The 26,649-nt window shown below is 35.2% G+C and overlaps 1 protein-coding gene across 3 annotated transcripts in view; it reads right to left on the reverse strand.

The window, feature by feature from the left end:
- Nucleotides 1–1,960: 1,960 nt before the first annotated feature.
- GTF2A1 (general transcription factor IIA subunit 1) overlaps nt 1,961–26,649 on the reverse strand; it is a 40,012-nt gene continuing 15,323 nt past the window's right edge. For all 3 annotated transcript variants that reach the window (XM_020885106.2, XM_020885107.2, XM_020885109.2), the window contains exons 4-9: nt 25,804–25,868; nt 20,352–20,427; nt 19,044–19,177; nt 16,386–16,706; nt 13,306–13,395; nt 1,961–6,262 (exon numbers count right to left, since the gene is read on the reverse strand). In XM_020885106.2, the coding sequence (XP_020740765.1) occupies nt 6,155–6,262; nt 13,306–13,395; nt 16,386–16,706; nt 19,044–19,177; nt 20,352–20,427; nt 25,804–25,868 (794 nt within the window). In that variant the 3' untranslated portion in view covers nt 1,961–6,154. The remainder of the gene's footprint in view (nt 6,263–13,305; nt 13,396–16,385; nt 16,707–19,043; nt 19,178–20,351; nt 20,428–25,803; nt 25,869–26,649) is intronic.

A 26,649-nucleotide genomic window follows, 5' to 3' on the forward strand; every position in this document is an offset into this window, starting at 1 on the left:
TAACTTGTATCGTATCAACACAACCATCTTCAGAAAGCTGAAGTTCAAAGCTAAGATCCAGGCCGTTCTTGGTTCAAGAACACAAAATTCATTTCCAATGTGAGTAACACAACTACAAGTTTCTAGAACTATTTCCATGGGCAAGTTCAATGCTCTCAATAATTGCTAATACTAAGTTCTCAGATCTCTCCCTTTAATCTGCTGAAGTCTCATCAGAGATGGTAAACCTCTTTCTATTAAACAGGAAAATAAGGAGAACTCACATAAGTAACCCCGCCAGTTTAAAATCTTTTCTGTGACCATTATGCCTTACAAAGACATATGGGTACATACACATGTGTCAAGGACTAATAAATGCAACGGATGTATCCTGTCATCTGTCATTACCATGTCACAACAAACCTATGAGGTAGTCTAGTTTGGTAATATGCCCAAACTCACTGCTGTCAATCCAACCCACATTAGGATTAGAACCCAGACAATCCAACTTCACTGCTTTTAAAGACAACAACTACCTTATTCATCTGTGGCTTATCCAATAACACTGATCACAATTCCATGCCTATGGAAGATCACTGAGTTGAATGAGTATGTTAATACATGCTCTGTGCTTGATTCCCTTTCAGCCTCAGAAAATTTACATTTCAGACAGAAACAGAAGTAACCAGTTACTTACATTGCATCTTCCTCTTTGGCTAGGAAGTAGGAGCAAGGACACAAAGGCTATTTGCCTCCATAAACAGGATTGCCAACAAACACTGGGAGAGAGGTTCATGTCAGAGTGATGTAATCATACTTTCAATGTGTTTCATTAACAGTGTTTCATTATTTTCTCCATAAATGAAATGAGCAGAACCCACTGCTATTTAGGAAAATTACATAATTTTTTAAATGTTATAACATTACTACAGTTTTAGCTTTGGGAAAATCCAATCTATTTTAGACATATAACTCACGAAGGGAAAGAAAAGCTTACAGACTTCCTGGTGTGTTTCATTATTCTTCTCCATACCCATTGTTCACCTTTCTCCTCTCAGGCCCTTTCTGCTACAGACAGATGCACGGCTCCATTAACTCAAACCTTAATTTGTTTTGCTGTATCCAAATCTTTTACTGCTTCTCAATTCAGACCATATTCTCTTTTGCTATTCTTGACCATTTAAAAATATTTTTCAGCTCCACAGATATTATGAAGTTAATAACTGGGATATCTGAGTGCTTACTATGGTACAAAATGCACCACTTTAGGATCTTTACGTATATTATCTCACTTAATTCTCAAAACCATACTGCTATCATTTTATATATGGGGAAACTGAGGCCAAAAAGGTTACGGTCATCAATGTAGGAGCCTGAATTAAACTGCAAAAATACAAGATTTGCTGCAACAAATAAAGTATCTTTATTATGATTGTTTTAATGGTTAAAATTTGCAAGTTTCCTAGATAAAGTAGTAACAGGATAAAAAAAATTACAAAAAAGCAAGCTTCTTCTTAATGATTCATTTGAAATAACTATAAATAAAAATACTTGCTAATTATTTAATACTTTCTAAAATAACAAAATATATTCAATATGTAGTACAGGCCTTAATGATCTGATTCTCCTTTTATGCAACTATTTACAAACTCTGAACTAAAAGAAAAATACATAGCTAAACAGTGAAATTAAAAAACAATATGTTCTCAAATAATTTTATCTTAAGTAATCTATTCTTTGGAGTAGAACTACTCACTTAATACAATATGTTACTTACTATCAATTTTTAGCTACACTTTGTTGGTGTGACTTTAGCCCAATTTAAATTCCTGTGTTCCTAGAAATTACAACTATTCTTTTTAAAAGGTACTAAGAATTTATAACACAGCTTAATATTCAAACTGACATCCCACCCCAATTAAAGGTATAGACTTTAACGATACCTCTTTTTGATAATGGAACTTATTAACAATGTAAAGCATTTTCCTTTCTCAACTGTATAGTTTTATTCAGTTATCTATATAACAATTTTATAAACTAGTAAGCAAAGCAAGCAGCATTACTTTTTTTAAATAACATCTTTAATTAAAGTTTTTGCAAAGGTAAAATATTAAACTTAAAATAGGTCTTAGTACATCAAAATACTAAGTTCTCTAATTGTATTCCAAGATGGTCTTTAAAACATAATATCCCGTATATCACAGAAGAGCAACCTTGATCTGCAATTGTACAGAATGAATTTTACAAACATAATAAATATATTTACGCCCTTACACATAACAGTATGTACAACAGCAGTTGACAATAGTAGCTCAGAACAGCAAAAAGAATTAGCCCCTCCCCCCAAATTGTAGCCCTGAAGCATACCGGATGATTTAAGGAAACTTGAAATAGTAGTTAATAACTCAGTGTAGTTCTTCTCTTAAAAGAAAAAACAATTTTTCTTGTTCCTCAAAATAAAAATATCAAGTTCTGTGTGTTCTTCCTTAAACCATAAAAAATGACCAAAAAATAGACTAAGGCAGGCTTAAAAAGGGAATACAAACTTCAGAATAATTTCCATAGCATAATAGATTAAAATGCAAAACTATTTAACATAAACCCATGAAGAAATATATAAAGCAACTATTTTTTAACCAATGAATTAAAAACCTGAAACAGCTGATTCAGACAGATATGTGGGAGATAGACGTATGAAATAAAATGAAAATGTAGAAAGATGGATCAATAAAATATTACATTGCACAAAAGCTCAAAAAAGTTCAAGATGAAATAATCTGAAAATATAGGAATTTTCTTAAGAGGAAGAAAAAGCTAAGATATAAAGGGAGCTCCCAAGAAAATTATGTCTGATTTCCTATACAAGGTGTATTTATTTCTGAAAAGAATGGTGACATTATTGCTATAAGATAATCAAAAATTACTCTTAGAAGGAGATAAGTTTTTATTCCTTCATAAAAGCCAGAAAAAAAGCAAACCAAATCCTTGATTTTCATATAGCAAAAGAAAATCTTTATACAAAAGCTATTATACTTTTATGTTCTTGCAGTCTAAACCAGAGTCTATTAGACTATGCTCTTCAAGAACACATTTTAATCACTATACACACTGCTCAAATCTTGATGCATGCCAAGAAGAACATCATCAAGGTGGCTTTGATTTTAAGAGAGGCAATATAAATGTGGTGCTATGATGGCATTTAATTAATAGAAAGAAAGGTGAACATTTAAAAAAATATAAAAGCCCAATATAAAGATCCCCCTCATATAACAGACATTTTAGTCTAGAAACTAATTGCACATTAGAGTTGTTTCAGCCAAATGTGGCGCTCCACAGAATTTAAATGTGCTCTCAGCCATTCAAATGGTCTGATTATCCAAATGACCACCAAAATAAAAGAGTACATACACTGAAAGGCACACATTTCCACACTTAAACCTAGTACTTTTGTGTAAATTTTCCTTACCACTGTTGATTGTTTTTTAATACAAGGTGCCATCATCATCTGTGCAAATCTAAACAAATCCTTTTCTGAAACTTTCACTTATTTCACAATACCAAGTCTGAACTATTTTCCTTCTTTGAATAAATGTTATCTTTACTTCAAAATTTTGAAAGTGGGAATCCTTGCATTTTCAAAGGAATGACATTTTTAATGGAACCTAATGAAATGATGTTAAATAAAATGTTAAAAGCATGATTAAGAATTCAAGTACAATAAAAGATAAGCAAGTGGCATTCTTACAGCAAGCCACTATAATAAAACTAAAACATGCTATTTGACTAAAAAGGAACACAATGCAGTGTTATATATAAGAGCACAATTTGGTATGCAGTGTTGTTTGGACCAGTTTTCAGAATTTTCACAGGTAAAAGAAAAGCGCTTGCCAAGTATGTCATAATTGATATGCAATATACACAGGTGCAAATATAAATGGTTATTTCCTGCTTCAAAACAACCCTACTAAGTCACACTGAAAGCAGTGGTTGTTGATGTTTCAATGTTATAAAAACAGGCTAGTGTACAATTCTATAATGAATGCAATGTTTTTGTCTACATAGAGAGTCCAAAATATAAGCTGAGTATCATATAGTAATCCAAGGTTCAGTAGCATAAGAACTACTAGATAGCCAAAGGGTTTCAATCAACACTGCAGCAATGCTAAACTTTTATAGGTAGTTCAGGTCATTGACTTCTTCACTAGGTAAATATAAACCTACTAGCAACTATACTGAAGGACAAATGAACAGGACTTCTGTGATTTTACTCCCTTCCCCTCTCCTCCCAGGCTCAACAAAAACAAAGCAAAACAAAAAACCTGCGTGTGCTTTGAGCATACTGGGGTAAACAAATAAACCTCAAAAAAACTAAATTAATATAGTAAAAATTAAAACCGTATCACCAGATATGGCATCGAAATAAATCTAACTACCAGCATGCTAGAAACCACCATTTATATCAAAGTTCAGAACATAAGTTAAAGGGACCAAGGTGGTATTTCGGGTGGGAAGTAGGCAAAAGAAAATTAAAAAAAAAAAAAAAATAGCCTTTTAAAGAAGTTTAAAGATTTGTGCTAAAAAAAAGAAAATATAAAACAGCTCACAGTTTTTTTCTGCAATGTACTTTAAAGTGTTTCTCTGTTAGTTCTGGAAACACAAAGGCAAATAAAAGGAAGACAAAAGTGGAAGACTTAAAAAAATCAATATACAAGTTAAACACGTGAATTTTGTCAAAATAAACCATGAAAAGAATTAGGTGTTAAGAACAAAGGTGAGGACACACGTTCCTGCAGTTCTCCCAAGCAACTCGTTCACACTGAACATACAGCACTGCCACATTGTTCTTTAGAGCCCCTTACAGAAAACAGAGCTATGCATTCTTCATATACATATTACATTTCTACTGTTTTTAATATACAAGTCAAATTTCTATGCTGTCTTCCCGATGTGCAAACTGGAGCCCACTGCATCATCAGTGGCCTGGGAGGGCCACCGCACGAAAGAGAGGTAAGTATGTACTGAGTGGCCCACCCTCCTCTAACCCCAAAATTTCTCCCTCAAACTACAAAGTTGCGTTTTAAAAAATGTGTTCAATTAGAGTAAGAGTTTTAAAATTCTTTACTAGTAAACACAAGAAACTTTTAAAATTACTAAATTGTTTGATAAAAATCCAGGTCCTCACCACCTGCCCAATGCATCAATCAATGCACAGAATGTTATCTAAATGTTTGTTTAGCTTAAAGACTAAACACATACATAAGCATACACTTCAGCCCAACAGGAAAATAATCTATCTATTCGTATGTGTATAATTCCAGCTAGATGGTACCTTTGTGCAACAAAACTGCATTCCTGAGGAGCCACTTGGGGTTTCTTTTTAAGGTGTGGGACTAAAAGAAACAAATACAATTCTGTTAGGAAACTGAAGTTGTCATTTTAATTCTGCTCAACTCAGACAAGACCCAAGTCTTTATATTTATAATGAGTCTGAAAATCTAACTAAAATAAACATCCACTCCTAGGTAAATTTTGTCTCCAAACTGTAATTACTGATTATACACTTCCTTTAACTTGTAAATAGATGTTTCATCAAGCAGGGAAGGAAGAGGTATATATTACTGAGGGAGAATAGCAAGTAAAAATATTTAAGACCTATAAGAGTTCTAAACTGTTTCCTTATACAAGTGAATTAAAATTCAACACCATAATTCTTACCCTTTTGTAAAAAGCTCAACACGCAATTTTTACCAAATATAACCACGTACAATAAGCAGTTTCAGTTCAATCTATCAAAAGGGAAGTTTCTTCAGTTCATTCCAACAAGTATCTTCTGGCTGAACTCAAGTTGGAGGAAGGAATATAAACAAAGCTTTACATGCTAATTACCAGTGGCAGGTACCTGTATTTAAAATCGACAATTCTGGTTTTCTTACACAAATCCCCACCCTCCCCACCCCAACAACCCCAGGTGCTACAGTTCCATGGCTTGCCAGTTAGAAGTAGTGTCTGTTGTCAAGGTCTCTTTGTTCCAGTAGCTCTGCTTCTACTGCACTTTTCTGACATGCAGAAGTTAGGTTTTGGTTGGTATATGTCCCAAGTTTCAAACTGTCCACTTTAAATTTTTTTTTTTAAGTTTCTTTTGTTTTATTTATAAAAGAAAAAGAACCAACTTTTTTCACCATTCTGCATCTCCAATGGCTTTGGAAAATATATAATCTCTTCCATTAAGATTCATAATGCCATCCTTGAGATGAAATTTCCATTTGTTTTTACTTCTGTGTATCTAAATAAATAAGTAAAAAATGCATAAGATAAAATAAAAAGAGGAAACAAACAACAAGAAAACCCATTCACACACCAAACATGTATATTACTGCAACTACAAACTGTTTTCTTTTTGAGATATAATTGACAAGTAACAGAGTTTCAGATGTACAAAGTAATGACTGGATCTCTGTGTATACTACAAAATGATCTCCACAGTAAGCCTGCTAACATCCATCACCATGCATAGTTACAATTTTTTTCCTGTGATTAGAACATTTAAGCTCTTTGTTAACTTTCAAATACACAGTGTCATCAATGCTGTACATTATATCCACAAATACTTATAACTTGAAGTTTGTGTCTTTGACCACCTTCGCCCATTGTACCTAACCTCGAAATCCTGTCTCTGGCAATCTGTTCTCTGTATCTATAAATTCAGGGTTTTTTGTTTAGCTTTTATTTCTGCTGCAGTTGTTAATGGGATTGTTTTCTTATTTTCTCTTTCTGATCGTTCATTATTAGTGCACAGAAACCCAACAGATTTCTGTATCCTGCAATTGTACTGAATTCATTTATAGCTCTGACAGTTCGTTGGTGGAGTATTTAGCGTTTTCTTTGTAATACAAAATTACCTGCAAATAGTGAATTTTACTCCTTCCTTTCTTCATTTGTTTGTGTTTTATTTCCTTTTCTTGCCTAACAGCTCTGACTAGGACTTTCCATACCACGCTGAATAAAAATGTTAAGAGTGAACATGCCTGTCTCATTTCTAATCTTAAAAGCTCTGAGCTTTTCAGAGTATGTTACCTATGGGTTTGTCATATATGACCTTTACTAAGTTGAGGTACATTACCTCCACAACAATTTTGTTGAGATTTTTTTATGTTACATTTTGTCAAATGCTTTTTCCGCATCTACTGAGACCATCCCATGGTTTCTGTCCTTCAGGTCGTCAACATGGTATATCACACTGATTTGCAGATGGTGAGCCCTCCTTGCATCCCTGAAATAAATCCCAGTTGATCATGGTATATGATCTTTTTAAATAATTGCTGAATTCAGTTTGCTAATACTTTGTTGAGCACTTCAGCATCTATGTTCATCAGGATGATACCAGCCTATAGTTTTCTTTTCTTGTGGCACCCCAGTCTGGTTTTGGTATCAAGGTAACACTGGTCTTGTAAAATGAGTTTTAAAATGTTTCATGCTCTTCTATTTTTTTCAAAGCGTTTGAAAAGGATTGGTATTAATTCTTCTTAAATGTTTGGTAGAATGTACCAGTGAAACCATCTGGTCGTAGACTTTTGTTTATTGGGAAGTTTTTGATTATTGACTCAATCTTCTTACTAGTAATCAGTATGTTCAGTTTTTTTATTTCTTCATGATTCAGTCTTGGAAGGTTTTATGTTTCTAGGAATTTATCCACTTCTTCTATATGGTCCAATTTGTTAAAGTATAATTGTTCACAGTGGTCTCATATGATCCTTTGTATTTCTATTATCAGTTGTTAACATCTCTTTCATTTGATTTTATTTGAATCCTCTTTTCTCTTTTTGAGTCTCACTAAAGGGTTGTCAAATTTGTTTCCCTCTTCAAATAATCAGCTGTTAGTTTCATTGATCTTTATTTCTATTATCTTTTTAGTCTCTTATTTATTCCCTCTCTGATCTTTGTTATTTCCTGCTTTCCATTAACTTTAGGCTTCTTCCTGTTCCTTTAGGTGTAAAATTAAGATTGTTTATTTGAGATTTTCCCTTATTTCTTGATGTAGGCATTTCTATATACTTCCTTCCTAGAACTGCTTTTGCTGCATTCTACATGTTTAGTATGGTGTATTTTCATTTTCATTTGTCTCAAGGTATTTTCAAGGTCAGTAGCATATTTAATCTCCATCTGATTTCTATTTTTATACAACTGTGTGTGTGTGTGTGGTCAAATTGTATTTTAATAGTTTGACACAATCTCTGTATCTCTCAAAAAAAAATCAATTAACTAGGTGAATTTTTCAAAAATCTGTAATTAATAGTATTTATTTTATAGCTCTTAGTATTTGGGTTCATTAGTCAATAATGTTTCTCTGCAAATTATTTTAATCTCTACCAGGTCTGCATATACGTGTCATTTCCTATACAATTTTTTACAGGAAAATATTTAAAACTACCCTTTGTTCTCCCTGATGCTTCTAGAACACTTTTTATTTTTTGCCTTTTCTCTGTAACTCCTTTTATGTCTATACAATTTAATTAACCATAGGCTTTTCTTCATTCTCCCTATCTACTGACCACCAGGACATTTTTTCTCATTATTGGTATCATGTTTACAACTACTCTCTTGTTCCTCACATACACTAACAACTTACATATTGCTGACTTTTTAAATACTGTGCCCCCCCCCAGTATTAGAATTCATACTAATATTATTATTTCTCTAATTATTATTTTATCTCTAATTCTACTTTACTTGTCTTCAGGACACCTGGCAACTGTTTTCTAAAAGGCCACTAATAATCTTCTAGTTACTACATCAATAGCCTCTTGTCATATGACTTATTAAAATACTTTTTAACTGATTTCCAGGTCTTCACTCTCTCCCTTCCCTTCAATTGTAAGCATCACTCCCATTTCAGGCTTTCATTTTCAAAGGAGAAAATTACAGCCTGGAGAAGTTCAATGAGATGATCAATGACGTATTATAATTAAGTGACAAAGATGATTCTTTTGCTCCAGTCCAAGATGCTTTCTATTTATCAATAATGATGCAGAAATTCTCACTATGTACAGGCATCTTCTTATCCCACTGCTAAAACTCCATGGTCTAACATCCCCATGCAGTCTCCATGCATATTCTTAGCATATCACTGTTTAGTGTCTGCTTGACTGTGGTTAAAAGTGGAAGGTGAAGAATTGCAAATTGAGTTATCCCTTCCTGGGACAGCCCCCTTGCAAGTCTTTCATGCTTTACCCCTTACTAAAATCTGCTTACCCCAAACATCTACTTATTGATCCCAGTTCTGCCTTTTGGAAGTTAATCTAAAAAACAATGAATACTTCATATATTTGAAAACCACTCTCATGCCCTTCCTTAAGACCACTAAAACTTAAGCTATATATAAATTTACCATATATCAATCTTTTCTCATTTATTAAAGCAAAATAAGAGTACAATAAAGTGAAACAGAATTCAGAACAGAGCCTCTTACATTAAGTGGTCTGATTTTGTTGTTGCTTAGTCACTAAGTCGTGGCTGACTCTTTTGTGACTTCCTCTAGACTGTAGCCTGTCAGGTTCCTTTGTCCGTGGGATTCTCCAGGCAAGAGTGCTGGAGGGGGCTGCCATTTCCTGCTCCAGGGGACCTTCCTGGCCCAGGGGCCACACCCATTTCTCTTGTGTCTCCTGCACTGGCAGGTGGGTTCTCTACCACTGGACTGACAAAAGAAGCCCAAGTGGTTTTACAGCTCTGGTCTAATTACACTACTTACATTATTACACTTAACACCTTAGGATGGATGATTTTAACATGTAACAGATACAAAACTAATGTCCCAAACCAGCCACTCTCCTCTCCTAAATTTGCTCCATCTGCAGCTTTTCCCATCTCAGTTGATGGCATCTTCATTCTTCTGACTAGTTCCTCATCAAAAAAAAACAAAAAAAAATCCTGGAGTCATTCTTGTTTCTCTTTTTTATTTTCTACCACATACACAACAGTCAGGAAACCCTGTTGACTCCTCCTTTGAAACATCCAAGATCCAGCTGCTTCTCATCACTTTCAATGCTATCATCCTAGCCTTAATCACCATTTTCACTCATGTGGGTTACTATGATGTCCCTCTATTAATCTCATTTCAACCTTTGTTTCTTCTATACCCTGTTCTCAACAAAGCAATTTTTTTAAAGATTAAAATGTAAGTGATACCACTTTTGTATATTTGAAACCTTCCAGGAGCTTCTCAGTTCACTCAGAGAGCGAGCCCATGTCCTCACAAAGTCCTACACCACACCGCCTGGCCCCTCTTACCTGATTTACTGCTACACTGCTCCCCCAAGCTAGCCAGCTACACTGGCCTCCTTGCTGCTTCTCACACAAAGTAGACAGGTTATGCCACCAAATAATGACAAGGATAACTTTCATCAAAGACTTTGATCCTGTTTCCTTTCCCACTCTATAATTACCCATACTAATTATCAACTTCTAAAATAGCATATTACAGTTGAACCTTTAACAGTATGGGTTTGGAAATGCACAGATCAACTTATACACAGGTATTTTTCAATAGTAAATACTACAGAATTAAATGGACTGTGGTTGGATGACTATACATATATAGACAAACCACAGATACAGAGCACTCCCTCTAAGTTACATGCAATTAGCCCCAGTGTTGTACTGAGTTAACTGTAATTTGTTTTATCATTTTGTTATGTTTCAGCCGTTGCCTCCCTCAACTCAAGTAAGCTTCCAAATGGCAGGGACTGTTTTGTTTTTTCACTGGCTTATCTCAAGCTCCTAGAACAGTGAGTGCCCTGGAACATCACAGACACTATTAAGTATTTTTTGAATAAAAAGATCTCTGTCTCCTTTTCTCTTTGACTTCCTATAGAGAAAATATTAATTATCCTAAAAATGGATAGATACATTTATTTCTAGTACGAAACAAGTAACGATAAGCTGAAAGATGTGGAATTAAATAAATAAGCAAGCAGTGAGCAGCCACGAAAAAAGAATTCCACAGACAAGTAAAGAAACTGCAGTTTTTACAACTTGCAGAAAGCAAATGTATAAAGTATCATATGCATCAAGTAATATTCCATACACTAAGTACTGAAGGCATATTGAGTAGTAAGCAGTAAATATTTTTACTTGAATAAAATCACAAAATATAACTTGAAAAACAATTCATTTACTGGCCTTATATTAAGTCCTGCATAAAGGAGTATCCTGAGTGCAAGGAAAAAGGCCTCTGAACTTTCCTCATGACAAAAATATTAAGTAACACTATCTACAAACAAGGCTGATGCCTCAACACCTGATGCCATCAGTCCTTACCTATCCATACTATGTGAGAACTCTGCCTCATTATTAGATTTAAAGCTCTCATCTGACTGGCAACACAATCAATTCTTTGTATGACCGCTGCTAAAACTGACTCACTGTTGAAATTTAGGCTTCAAAAATAAACTCCTAAAGTTCAAGTTGCCTCAAACTACACCCAAGCCCATTTTAGAACACCACCATTCTTTCACTGTTGGCTAAAACATCAAGAATCAACCCTCCAATTTCCAAAACTCATTTGATTATAAAAATTAGATCTCTGTAAACTTTAAAACTGTTTACCATACAACATACTACTTATTTTTAAATTTCTTACTTTAAAACATTAAAATACTGTCTCCATGAGCAAAACACACCAATTTTAACATTAAAAATATTAAGTGTACAAAGGAGAATACTAGTCTCTTATAATATGAAAATACTTAGAAGCATATTCCTCAGTCGAGCTGAAGTAAAGGTCCTTTCTTATGTATCTGACATCCTGCTATCCATATTGCATTCTGGATAATTTGCTTGTCAACAGGTTCCCTTGAGTCTTCCTGACAATAAAGATTTACTGGTATCTCCTGTTGTTTCAATTTCAATACTCTTCCTCCATATGCATGTAACAAGCAATTACTTGTATTATCATGTGCTTGGTATAGGGTATTATGAGTGCTTAACTTAGTAGTCATAAGGTACAAAAGTGGATGCCCCGATACTCTGAATCAATGACCTCACTAACCTAATTCTCTATAATTTCACCGGTATTTAACTGGCTTAATTTTACCTTTACATTAGGAAATGATAAGAATCATTTTTTTAAACAATTTTCCTACAGATTTGTTTGCAATAAACATGGCTATTTATAATATTCATTTCTATAAAAGCAATGCAAATTTAAGACTTTCATCATTTGTAAAAAAGGGCATAAAGAGCACAAATTTTGCATCATATGAATAAAGATCAATCCCTGGATTGGGAAGATCCCCTGGAGAAAGGAAAGGCTACCCCCTCCAGTATTTTGGCCTGGAGAATTCCATGGACAGTCCATGGGGTCGCAAAGAGTCAGACACGACTGAGCGACTTTCACTTCCAGTACTTGACAAAATAAGGCACTTAATAAATACATGTTTAGTGAATGAGAAGTGCTTATAAATAAAACCCAACTATGTCTGTCATAGTTTTCAACACTTGGTAAAGATATCTGCTGAAATTAAATTATAAAAATGAAATAAAATTTGTGGATTTATTATAAATTTAATGGCTATAGCCAGAAAACAAATTTTATTCTGAATTAAATGTTTCAATAAACAAAAAAATCTCAACAATGCCAAAACTATAACAAAAATACTTGAGAAGTAACATCCCTTTTAAGAATTAAGAAATCAAGGAGTCAATAGTTAATTTTTATAGAACCTAGTTTAAAATATTTTTATTGCTACCTAAATTTTGTTGTTGTTCAGTCCCCACATTGTGTATGACTCTGTGACCCCATGGACTACACACAGCAAAGTTAAATAATTTAAAATAATTTTCAGTAAAAACTTATCTTTTGTTAGTTACCAGTCTTGTTTATTAACCTCGTTCAAAAAGTTATAAAAGGTTCAATTAAAGCCTTTTAAGTTTTGAGATAGTTGAGGTCAGAGGGAAAACAGGGTTATCCCACTGAGTTAATATTCATGTTAAAAGACAACCATAAAGTGGCTTTACTTTGTTAACAAGTTGGGAGATATAGTCTAAATTGAAAACAACATATTTTTTGTGATTTCATTCATAACTTATTTTTCAACTATAAAGCTATACAAATTAATTTCTCACTCCATTAAAATAACCTACTAAAGTATAACACTGCTTTCATTCACACAGTTTATACTAAAATTTCTAAGAGGCACCAATCAGCTAACCAAACGCTTGAACACGGCAGACAGGATGGTTTAAGGAAGAAACTACAACAGCAGAAACGTTAGTAACTGATGACGGGCTTCCCTGGGGGCTCAGACAGTAAAGAACTGATTAAATTCTTACCTTATCATACTGGCACACAACAACATTTTCTGTATCAAAGAGTTCCTGTCCTTCCTCATCACTCACATCATCTTCACTATTGAGGGGTTCCTAAAAATGAAAAAGGAGAATTCATTTATTTATATTTCATGTATTACTAAAAAAAGGTCCTTCTAATATTCACTGAAAAGAAACACAGTGACCTTGAAGTTCTTTGAGAACCAAGGGCCAGACAGATCCACATATACCATGAACATATTGTTAATGGGCTGTGTTAAGATTCTGCCAGTATCACTGAAATTCCAGCAAGAAATTAAATATAGTAATTACAATAGTTAAGCTATATAATTTATATGACTGAAAAGATGTTTTACTTTACTTCCTTTACTCTTTCAGAATAGCACAAGAAGATAACTCTTTCCAGTAACTATTTGTTTAGAAATGGATCTAGGAAAATATGAAGATTTAATAAGATAATGGTATTGTGTACCACCAGAAGCAGCTGCGTAAAAAAGAACACACCGGTGAAGCTGGAAGAGGAAAACAAGGATATGAGAAAAGTTGGCAGCCTAGCCAGTCTTTAAAGACTAGGACTATGAATACAAATTAGTACGTCTACTGGTGGAGGCTTAAAGCATAACTAAGGCAACCACATTTTAAAAGAAGGGGGGGATCTTGATCCCAATAACAAAGAGAATTAAAATGCCAAGATCTAGCTAGAGCATAAAACGACCAATCAAGTTAACCTCAACCTCAGTTGTGACAGAAAATAAAACATACAACTCTAATTTCTAATTAATGAAGAAGAGAAGCTAGGGCAAAATAAAAATAGAAAGAAAAATAATCAAAACAAATACTGTATATGAACTATGAAATCTAGAAGAATGGTATAGATGAACTTACTTGCAAAGCAGAAACAGAGACACAGACAAAGAGAACAAGCATATGTATCCAAAGGGGAAAGCAAGGGCAGGACAGATTGGGATTTGCATATATACACTATTATGTATAATACAGATAACTAATGACAACCTACTATATAGCACAAAACTCAATGATCTGTAGTAACCTAAATGGGAAGGAAATCCAAAAAAAGAGGTGATATGTGTATATACATAGCTGATTCATTTTGTTGTATAGGAGAAACACAACATTGTAAAGCAACTATACGCCAATTTAAGAAAAAAAGAAAGACTTTAAGTCTCTAGGCCTGTACCTACTCACACACATGTATATGTATATATATTCTGTAATTCAAAATAGTTATCACTAATGTAAATGTAAAAAGAAAATTTACTGAGGTAAATTTCACCATTTTTAACCATTCTAAAGTGTACAATTTGCACTTAGTATGTGCAATTATCACCACTGTCACCATTTCTAACCAATATTATAGAACTTAGCCAACTAGGCAAGAAAAACTGCAATTTTTTCACATTTGACTTGATGACTGCTTACAAAGAAAACATGAGAGAGTCAAGAGGCTACCCAGTAAATAAAGATGAGCATGGCCGCTGGCACCCCCACCTGAAAATCCTGTTTCTTTTGATCATCCCGCTGTGTACAGGGAAGGAGTGGGTAGGTATTAAGTACACTCGGGAAATCAAGAACTATGATATGTTTCTCTTTTCAAAGAGCTTTTTAAAATTTGCTATGGTGTTTATAACAAAAAAGAAAATTGAAAAAAAAAAAAAGTGGTGTAGCAGAAGCCTTTTGCTGCTCATCATTAATCAAGGAAAAATCAAAACGAAAGTTTCTGCCTACCAAACTGGCAAAAAAATTAAGCCTGACAACATCAAGTACTGGTGAAGACATACACAGACCCATGCACCATTATATACTGAATGCCAGAAGTGTAATTAGTACAACATTGTGGCATTTTATTGTAACCTGAAGATATGCATGCCTTATGACTCAGCAATTCAATCTTTAGGTATAGCACTTGAATGTGTCCCTAGAAGACTTATTCCAGAATATTTCATAATTGTAACAGTTAACAAGTGGAAACAACCCTAATGCCCAATGTATCACAAAAATGGATAAATGTTTAACATTTAACAGTGAAAATAATTATACATATATGCAACAACTTAGATGAACCTCAAGAATACCACCTTGGAAAAAAAATAAACTTGCAGAAGAATACACAATTATTCCACTTCTAAAAAGGCATGAAAAACTAAACAATAAGCTCCTTAGGAATATAAATACTTATGGTAAGATATAAAGGCAAGGTAGTGATGAACACACAATTCGTGAGCAAGGATACTCTGATGGTAAAAGGAAGAAGATAGAGATTAGGGAGGGGCCCTCAGAGAACTTTATGTTAGGTAAGGGGATTTTTTTAACTAGATGCAGACATTGGGTTGTTTACACCATAAAATACTTTTTGTTTCATCTGTTCAGTATTTAATAAAATAGTATTCTTTAAAAAACATTACTTAGATAATTTAAAAGAAGAAAGAAGATAAACCGGAAGATTACATCTTAGGTTGTTGCAGGAGGCAGTAACAGTGAAAACTGTGGTTAAGACAAACACCATCTTGACTATAAGTACCTAAGCTGGAGCACTGAGGAAAACAAAGATATATTTATATACTTCTAGAAATACACAACAAAAGATGAGTAAGAAAGAACGGTGTGTTAAACTGCAGATAGTCAATAAGGGCAGTGAGGTTATCTAAGGAAATGGTATGGAATATGGAACATTTTAACTCTGAAGTGTCTTCTCTTCCCAAATGCTGTTTTAAATTACTGAAGGAAAAGATGAACCACATCTACCTGGTTCTACCAATGTCTTACCTTTAAGCTACATCGTGATGAATGTATTAAGTCAAAGAATTAGAATTATTTGCACTGTCATCACATTTATAAGTAAAACCTAATTTGGTATACATTTGCTTTTTGTTACCAGCTACAGAAATACTTTATAAATACATCCAGAACAATCTAAAAATCTTATTAATAATTTAACTATTTAAAATCTTACATTGTATAGTACCCTAACAGCCTCTAAAAACATAGAATTCATCAGTTTGGCACCAAGTGAAAGAAGAAACAGCTGAGCAGGCCCTCATTGCATGTCTTCACTAAAAACTGACCTCTTCCACTTGCCCATCTTCAGCTCCATCTTTCTCTTTGTCCTCCTCCTCATCGTCATCATAGTCTTCTTCTTCATCTTCATCTTCTTCAGATGACGTATCCCCAGTTCCATCAACTTGCAACACCAACGGAGCTTGCTGTTGAGCAGGCTGGGCCTGTGGCTGCTGCTGGCCAGTGGCAGTTATCTGTGCTTGTGCTGGTGTAGGTGCTGCCACTGTTGTAGGTATAACTTGAGTCTTATTTCCTGTAAATAAGATTTGCTGGGGCTGGATGATGACACCTGTTTGTGGTGAAATCCCTCCAGGAAGAGGGGCCAAGACCTAAGACAAAAGAAAAACTACATATTAGGAATAGTTGGAGGATCAAATTGCTCAGATTCATCATTTGATACACAGAAAACAGGCCCCAATGGGAAAGAATCACCCTCAAATAGCCATATCTCATATACAGGTAAAAACCACCAAAGGATTAGAGGAATGTTTAGTGAGTCTACGGATCCACTAAATTTTCATTTTACCATTCAAATTTCTAAAGAAAAACAGTTTTTTTAAATTAAAATTGCTGTATTTAACAAGTACTTGCTATTATGTATATTTCAGATTCCAGGTCAAGAGTTACACGTTATTAGTTTATTTGCTTGAGGTATGGAGGTTTAATAACTTGCAAAGCTTGCAATCAAGTCACTAGAAGACAAAACATGAACCTAGGCTTTCTGGTTCTGCTGTTAGTATTATGCTACACTTTCACCCTATGAAGAACACTGACCTGGAAACTGAAGCCTTGGGTTCCAGTTCTAAGATCACAGATAAAAATGCAGCAGAGGCAAGTCATTTAACCTCGCTTCACTGTTTACAGCAATGGTTCTCAACCCTGCTACAAATTCTAACAACCTGTAGACTTAAAAATATTGATACCTAGGTCTCTACTCCTAATATTCTGATTTAACTGATATGAGATGACATCTATTCATTTTATTTAAAGTTTCCCAGATAATTCTAATCATATAACCAAAGTTGTGAACCACCAGGTCAGATGATTTCTAAAGTTCCTTCCAGCTTCTGCATTCTAGGGTTCTGAAGTAAATCACAGCTCAAAAAGAACATATTAATAAACATTAATTATATCTGTTATAATGGGCATATTTATAATTATAGTTACTAAGTAAAAAGCAGAGCATACCCAGTTATAAATTAAAAGTACTAAGTGGCAACTCCTTGTCACTAGGTCCAAGGAAAGCAAAAATAACAAGACAGTATTTCTCTTCAGAAGTTTACAGATTAATAGTGCAATAGACAAAGCAATAACAACTCAAAAAGACAGAAGATGTAAGAGACATATGATATAGCATATGAGATGACAGGCAAGAGTATTAAACTCAGCTATGGGGGACAAGACCTGGTCAAGGAAGTTTCTCTAGTAGGTAATACTAGAGTTTCTATTTGTGTTTTGGGAGATTAGGCAGGCCTTCTCTGTTTGCCCAGGTTGGGGCGGGGTGGGGGGAGAACTGCTAGAAGGAAGGCCAAAGGTGGCATTCTAAACAGACTGGCATCAAGGGAAAACCCAGAAGGACTAGCAGAGCAAAACTGCGAAAGCTGTGAACAGGTTGGATTAATGCAACTCCTCTGACCTGACCTCCCTCATCATACTATCATATTAACAGCATCTGTTTTTGTGTCTGCCTCTTTTTCACAGTACACAAGATCCTCAAGAAAATAACTGTTTCTCTTTCACCTTTGTCCTCACACAAGTGTTTTAACACTTGGTACACAAGCAGATGCAATTATCTGTCAACACTGATATAAACAGCAGCTGAAGCAGGAAACGATTGGAAGCATGGCAAAAAATAAACATGGAAAGATTAAAAAAAAAATCAAGATCACAAAAAAAATCTTATAACCCATGCTGAGAAATTTACACGTTTTCCAATAAGCAATGGGAAATCATTAGAACATTTAAAGATTTTTAGAACAATGACTATAAATAGAGTGGCAGTCAACTTAAGAGGGCATAAGACTGGAGGCAGGGAAATCAAGAGGATAACATAGTATTTTAAGTGAGAAATGATGAGAACATGAACTAAGAAAATGACAAGGGAGTATGGGAAAACAAAACTAGCTTCAAACATATTCAAGGATTGAAAACATGTTTAAACTGAAGTCTGAAAAAAAGAACTATTAAGAATTGATAGAACTTCATGGCACCTTAGACACTAGAGGTAAAGCAAAAGGGAGTACCATGTACCCCCTCCCAGACAAAACATAAGTGCCATGAAACTAGACGAGTTCCTGCTTTGTTCACTCCTAAGCTCCTAAGTCTTTAGTCTCTTGTAAAGACCCTGATAAATAGCCACCCAGTAAATGTGTGTTGAATGAATGCTGAGTAACTAGCTTAGGAGGCTGGATGGAGAGTGGTGCCACATATAAAAACGAAGGTGGGGGTGGGGGGAGAGGAGAAAGCATTAGTAGCGATAACAATTTAGTCAAACATACTGAACCTAAGTTAAGCTGTGAGGTGTACAGGAGAAATTCAGAATGACAGATTGTGTAGTACTAGAGAAGAGCCTAAGAATATGTACAGATAAAGCTGTGGAAAACGGAATGGGAAGCACCCAGAAGACAGAAGAACCCCATGGTGGTCAGAACTTAGAAGATTTTTACCTGCTGTATCACAGGCGCTTGTACTCCCCCAGGCTGCATCTGCGGTATGACCTGCTGCTGCAGAACCACTGACTGCTGAGGCTGAAAGATATACTGGGCACCATTGGCTGCTCGGACCACTTGTAGAAGCTGGCCTAAAGCAAGAAGTATGCATTCCAAGTTACCACTTCAGCAGTGACCACCTCAAAATAAACAAATTCATAGTGAATGGCAGCCCATAGTGAATGTCAGAAATTACTGAGTAAGAAGATTAACAATTTTATTAAGGGCTGTCATCTATACACAGTAAACTATAATCCTCACCTTCTCTGACTTCCAGATATGCTGAAATACACTGCTTAAAATACTTTATTTTCCTGATAAAGCTGTTTTCCAACAAAGTTTTAACAACAGAATATGAAATGATTAAAAGCATAAATTATCTTTGCTAATAAGTCATGAAAGAACAAGTAAGACCAAACATTTCAGGGGCTGTTCATTTTTACAGCTTTAAAGAAACAAAAGTATAATAAAGCACTAACATCTTGAACCAAAGCACTGCATTAACTTAGCTTCAACATGAAAAAAAGCAAGAGTTTGCTGAACCAATTATCAATGCCATATAACACTATGATTGGTTTATGCAAAATCCCTCTAAAATATTGTTTTAGATAACTCAGAATCTTGAATTAAGTAGCAAGCAATTATATTTCATTAAAATATGCAGCAAAATAAGCTCCTAAGTCTGTTCTTCAAAAATTAAGAAATTAACAAAATAACAAGAAATTGTGTAATTAAGATTACAAAGAAAATACTTAAAATCCAGATAAATAAATTCTTCAAACATTACCAGAAGTAAATTTTGCCAGCCTATAGAGAGATACTATATAAAATAGGATGCAATAAATTTTGCTATTTTATAGTAAGGTACTATAGGATTTAGTTTAATGACACAAAATTAGTTCAAATGAATTAAGCTTAATTTGGCAGGTTTTAAATTAAATTTAGAGTAAAACTTTAATTATTTGGCAAGTTAAATGCATTTAGAAAAAAGACCAAGTGAAATAAGCATTCTAGATAATCATACTCTATTCAAGAAATAGGGTTTCATTAATGGATCAAAAGTTCAAGTGCAATTCTCATCTTCTCTACTGCATTCTCAGCAGTGACCATGGTTTAATAAGCTATAGTCCTCAAATCATCGTATTTTAATAATGTAAGCCAAATGATAAAAGAAGTATTGCAATTTTCTGTCTTTCAGTGAAGACAAAACTAAGGCTAGATGGTACCACATTCTGCGTTACGTAAGTGACAGTTGTCTCTATATACCTGAATTTGTTAGTATCTGTTGAACAGGAGTCACACCAGCAGGGAGTGCCAAGGTTGCAGCTGTAGCAGCAGCACTCTGAAAAGAACACAGTCAAAATATGGATGTGCATAACAGCACCTCGGTTTACCTCTGGCATATATTAATCGTATTTGAAGTTTCATTTAGAACATACTAAAATGAAAAGACTGCAAGGAGATCCAACCAGTCCATCCTAAAGGAGATCAGTCCTGGGTGTTCACTGGGAGGACTGATGCTGAAGCTCCAATATTTTGGCCAGCTCATGTGAAGAGTTGACTCATTGCAAAAGACCCTGATGCTGGGAGGGATTGGGGGCAGGAGGAGAAGGGGACGACAGAGGATGAGATGGCTGGATGGCATCACCCGCTCGATGGACATGAGTTTGGGTAAACTCCAGGAGTTGGTGATGGAGAGGGAGGCCTGGCATGCTTCGATTCATGGGGTTGCAAAGAGTTGGACACGACTGAGCAACTGAACCGAACTGAACTGAAAATGAAAAGTTCTGGCAATAAGACTACCTCCCAATTAATAAAATGGTACAATAAAGACCAATAAGCCTAAATATCTTACCTAATTATTTCAAGCAATTATGCAGAATAATATAATTAGGAGGTTCTCTGCTCCTGGAGAATGTACGCTAAGGAACTCTAACCCACACTAGCAATGCTGTACAATAAATAAAATATCCATTCCATTATTTCTTTCTTATTCTATTTCCTTACCCCCAATTCCTTATTGTCAATTAATATACTAGTGGCAAAAGTATATCTTCATTTCAGAAATCCTAATATTCTTAATTTATACCATAATTAACAAGTCTCTAAAGAAAATCTTTTATCAGAAGATTGCAATTCTTATCTGGCATCTCTAAGATTTGCAATCTTCGGATAAAAGATTTTCTTAATAGAGAGTTGTTAACTATGGTATAAATTAAGAACACTAAGATTTCTGAAATGAAGATATACTTATGGCATAAGGTGACAACACTGGCATTATCAAGGTGAAACATGTATTACTAACAGTTTTAGTAATATAAAAAAATAACTTAAAAATCTTGAGTCACAAAAATTAATGTCTGCATTTTAAAATGGAGTTACTTTCTGACTTTAAGTTATAAAAATATACATGGAATTACATACTCTGAATGTTTTTAAATCCTGGATAAATTCTTGATTTACTGCTTCAAGAGATTTCTCCCCTTCCCCCCAAAAGAATTATACATTTTTACTGTTTTTCCTTTTTGTAAAAAAAAAAAAGAAAGAAAGAAAAATCCTGAGCTCTAAGTATTTCCATGTAAACGCAGACATGCTGTCACTACAGTCATGTCCAACTCTTTGCAACTCTATAGGCTGTAACCCGCCAGGCTCCTCTGTCCATGGGGATTCTCCAGGCAAGAATATTGAGAGGGGTTGCCATGCCCTCTTCCAGGGGACCTTCCAGACCCAAAGATCAAACCCTCGTCTCTTAATTCTCCTGCACTAGCAGGCAGGTTCTTTACCACTAGTGAAACCTGGGAAGCCCATTTCCATGTATCTCACTATACTATAACTATAAAACTATACAACAGTAGCTTCCCTCCCCTCCCCTTCAACCTTTTCTGGGGCTTCTGGTGGCTCAGGGGTAAAGAATCTGCCTGCAATGCACGAGCTGCAGGAGACAGGGGTTCGATCCCTGAGTTGGGGAGATCCCCTGGTGGTGGGCATGGAAATCCACCCCAGTATTCTTGCCTGGAGAATCCCACGGATAAAGGAGCCTGGTGGGCTACATACAGTCCATGAGGTCACAAAGAGTTGGACATGACCAAAGTGACTTAGCATGCAGCACGCTTCAACCTTCTTTAAGGTACCAAGCTCATATATGCAATCTAACGAATAGATTGTTATAAACACTTTTATGTGAGTACCCACCTCCCTCCACTCCCTCTGGGGGCCAGGGCAAGGACAACACAGGTTAGTGAATCAAGGGAGAATTCCTTTAAAATTTGCACAGCCCACCAATCTGCCTGCATTGTAGGAGACTAGGGTTCAGGAAGATCCCCTGGGTAAAGGGATTCACCACCCACTCTAGTACTCTTGCCTGGAGAATCCCATGGACAGAGAAGCCTGGTGGGCTACAGTCCACGGGGTTGCAAAGAGTCAGACAGGACTGAATGACCAACACTTTTATTTGAACACACTTCAAGAAATAAACATGTTCTTTGGAGATGCTAATCTTCGAGAAGCCAACAAATCTTGGAAAATTATACTGAAGTAGGTTAATCATACAACTATCTAGTTAGGCTCTAGGAACAGCCTTCCAAGAAAATATGCTTGCTGCCATTTGACAGCCCTAAATATATTTCAAGCCTGAAATTCCCATTATATCCTCCAAATTCAGCTACAGCTTGCCAGGTTCTCTTTATAAAATGCAGCTTCTGCATTTCATTTTATTAAATAAATGAAAGATTTAAATAAACCTTGTCTATATAAGCAAATGAAAGGTAATCTAAATTTAAGTAATATACTAAAAACTACTCAGTATTGAGAAATATTACTTAGGAATGTTAAGTGCCTATAATTCACAATTTATAAGATTAATACATTTCACTTTACTAGCAAACTGACCTACCATTTTCCTTATAGCATACATGACACAATAACCACCTGCATACCTCCGCACATTCAAGTTGCTATAGATATCTGTTGTGATATATCATACACATGGGCTTCCCAGGTGGCGCAGTGCTAAAGAATCTGCCTGCCAGTGCAGGAGACACAAGAGATGTGGGTTCAATTTCTGGGTTGAAAAGATCCCCAGGAATAGGAAATGGCAACACACTCCAGTATTTTTATGCCTGGAGAATTCATTCCATGGACAAAGGAGCCTGGTAGGCTATAGCCCATAGGGTCACAAAGAGTCATGACTGAGCAACTGAGTAAGTATACACACATACATCATACACAAACCATCTTTTTTATGCCTGCTGAAAGTTCGTTCCTGTATCTTGTGAAAAGGCCCTAACATGAATAATGCATTTGAGCAATAATTTCATAAAGAGAACCTGCAAACTAGTTTGATATAAGGTCCTGTTTTGTAAGTTCCCTGAAACAGCCTTCTACCATACACATTATCAGTATTTCATATCTTAACTCTTCACTATGTTCATTTCCAAAGCACAAAGAGCTATTAAAATTTTTTTTTAAAAAATCAAACTTCTTAATGGATATCTTTGAATCAGGAATAGTAATGCAAACATAAAAAAATCCAAAAAACTTTTTTTTGTAAGAGCCTATACTGATTACATTTTAGAACATGAGAAACACACGGAAAGGAAAAGGAAAGTGAAGTCAATCATGTCCGACTCTTTGCAACTCCATGGACCGTAACCTACCAAGCTTCTCTGTCCATGGGATTTTCCAGGCAAGAGTACTGGAGTGGGTTGCCATTTCCTTCTCCAGGGGATCTTCCCGACCCAGCGATCGAACTCGGGTCTCCCACATTGCAGGCAGACGTTTTACCGTCTGAGCCACCAGGGAAGCTGAGAAACACATGGAGCAAACACTAACTGAAAACAAGTAAAATACTGAAATATATATAAATGCTAACACATTTTATTGATTGAAGTCTGACCTATGATCTGTCTAAATACATATGCTCTTTAGAATCAAGGAGACACAACTAGTCAGAGATGGGCCATTAATTTTGCCAGCCCTTTTAAAGACAATTTTAATTCAAAATTCTTTCCCACAATACTAAAAATTCTTCAAAATTAGATGGGCCTACTACAAGTGAATCTGCCAAACTTTCTGTTTTACAGTTATACAAGTTATTCCCTAGGAAACAGCTTCAATAGTACCAACTATAATATGGATCCTACAGTAAGACTTTTTTGTTTAGAAACTTTTTTAAATTTTATTTTTGGCTGTACTGGCTCTTCATCGCTGCACACAGGCTGTCTCTAGTTGCTGAGTGGGGGCTCTTCTCTAGGTGCAGTGCGCAGGCTTCTCCCTGCAGTGGCTTCTCCCGCTGCAGAGCTCAGACTCTAGGCTGTGTGGGTTTCAGCAGCTGTGGCTCGCGGGCTCTAGAGCACAAGGCGAACCGCCCCGAGGCATGAGGAAATCCTGGACTCGGGATCAAACCCGTGTGCCCTGGACTGGCAGGCAAATTCCCAACCACTGGACCACCAGGAAAATCTGAGATTTCTTTTTAAGGGTGGAAGTTAAAAAGAAATTTTGGTGCCTGAAACTTGAAAGGAAATTTTTTTTTAAAATAACAAAACTATGTGTTAGAATCAACAGCTGTGGACTTTTGTGATTTTTACCCAAAATAACTGACTCTGGCAACCTGAACTAGAAGTACAAATAGAGATTCTTGATTTTTTGTGAATTAAAAATTCCAATTCCTATCATAATTGGAAAATTCTGTAAAGTTATATATGTGTTAAGGCTAGTATGTATCAGTAGATAGAAGTCATTTGTCTGGCATGTAAGTGCTGCTTCCTGTATGTCTTATAAAACACAAATGAGTTTTTCAGGTTCACTGCTCACCATTCAGAAAATACAGAAACTGATTTTTTTTAATTGCTTCTTCATTTAAAAAAAACTTGGATCAGAAAAAAAAATCTCATAGATAGCACTAAACTAAGAAATCCTATTTAAAATAATGATTCTTACCTAATAAAAAGATTTGGTTGAATTTAAGAATGGAGTGCCAAAGCTGAGATACCACTAACAGTCTGTGTATTTTAAACAAAAGAAAAGCCATCTACAAGAAAATGCTGGAACAACTGTGGTAATTCAACTTTATTTTAGTGTTTCTTTCAGTTTTACAGTTATATCTGATGGGATACAATGTATGTGCTAAGTGAAATGTGAAAATTTGAGGACTTATGAAGTTCAGTGGCTATCCCTTAGAAATATCAAGTCTATGTATAATAAACTCAATAGGCTAAAATGTATTTTAAAATAGCAATTTATATACTGTAATAAAACTTATTAGGCAATGCTATCGTTAAATCAGAGCAGAATTTGTAAATGTCTGATCTTAACGATACTAGGTATCTTTATTCAAACAGTTTATTTTCATTTAATAAAATTTCTAATTCTTAACATTCCTAATCTCTTTCAGTTAATAGATCTTCTGAAACATAACTATACTTGGCATAATGTTTGGTAGGTCCCCTAAACCTATTTTCAAAAATAGCTCCCACAAAGCATCATCCTTTTGGTATCTTCAACAGAAAGTTACGTAATTTTATGAATTTTAATTGTCTAAGTATCAAGTTAAACTTTAGATTTGTTGTTAAATCTAATACTTAGGAAACCCAGCAAAACGGGTATTTTGCTCAAGTCTTGAACAAAACTTCAAGATGTTAATACAGAACATACTCAAGCATAATCACAACTTGGATTAGAATAAATAGAGCCAAGCAAAGAACTGTGTTCTGAGTCTTACCATGTTTGATGCATTCATATGTTGTATCAGCTTAGAATCAGGAACAATAACTTGTGGTGCTGCAGCTATAAAAAACATAAGCACACAGAGAGACAATGGACAATGAGGCTATTTCATAAGAAGGTTATACCATACTGAAATTCTTTTTCATGCTGTCCAAACGTCTGACATCTTAGAATGTTACAAACTTCTATGGTAAATAACAGCCGTAGTATACCCTCCTACTGTAAACCACAATTTAAAAGATTTGAGTTAACAAATACCTAAGGATACAAGTGACCCTAGAAACATAAAGCAATGAGATACCTAACACCTAAACATAAAATTTTTAAAAAGAATGCATAGAAATATACATGTATTTATTTCTGGCTATGCTGGGTCTTTGTTGCTACGCGGACTTTTCTCCAGCTGTGGTGAGCAGAGGTTGCTCTCCGGGTACCCAGGCTCTCACCATGGCAGCTTTTCCTGTTGGGGAGCATGGCTCTAGGGGCGCGGGCCTCGGGAGCTGCAGCTCCCAGGCTCTAGATAAGGATTCAACAGTCGTGGCGCACGGGCTTCAGTGCTCGGCCACATCATCTTCCCAGATCAGGGACCGAACCCGAGGCTCCTGCACTGGCAGGCAGATTTTTTACCACTGAGCCACCAGGGAAGCCTTCTGTACATTCTTAAACTAGAAAATTTAATACTGTCTTGCCAACTCAGCATTAACCATATTATTAATATATTACTGCTGTGTTATTAATTCATTCAGAGTGAACTCAGAAAGTTATAATTTAGCTTTTAAATATCTTTTTTCTCCCAATCTGAAAGTTTCCAGAATCTTATTTTCTTCAGCTTAAGAAAAAA

This window comes from Odocoileus virginianus, chromosome 6 (genome assembly GCF_023699985.2).
Source record: "Odocoileus virginianus isolate 20LAN1187 ecotype Illinois chromosome 6, Ovbor_1.2, whole genome shotgun sequence".
NCBI classification, from domain to species: Eukaryota; Metazoa; Chordata; class Mammalia; order Artiodactyla; family Cervidae; genus Odocoileus; species Odocoileus virginianus.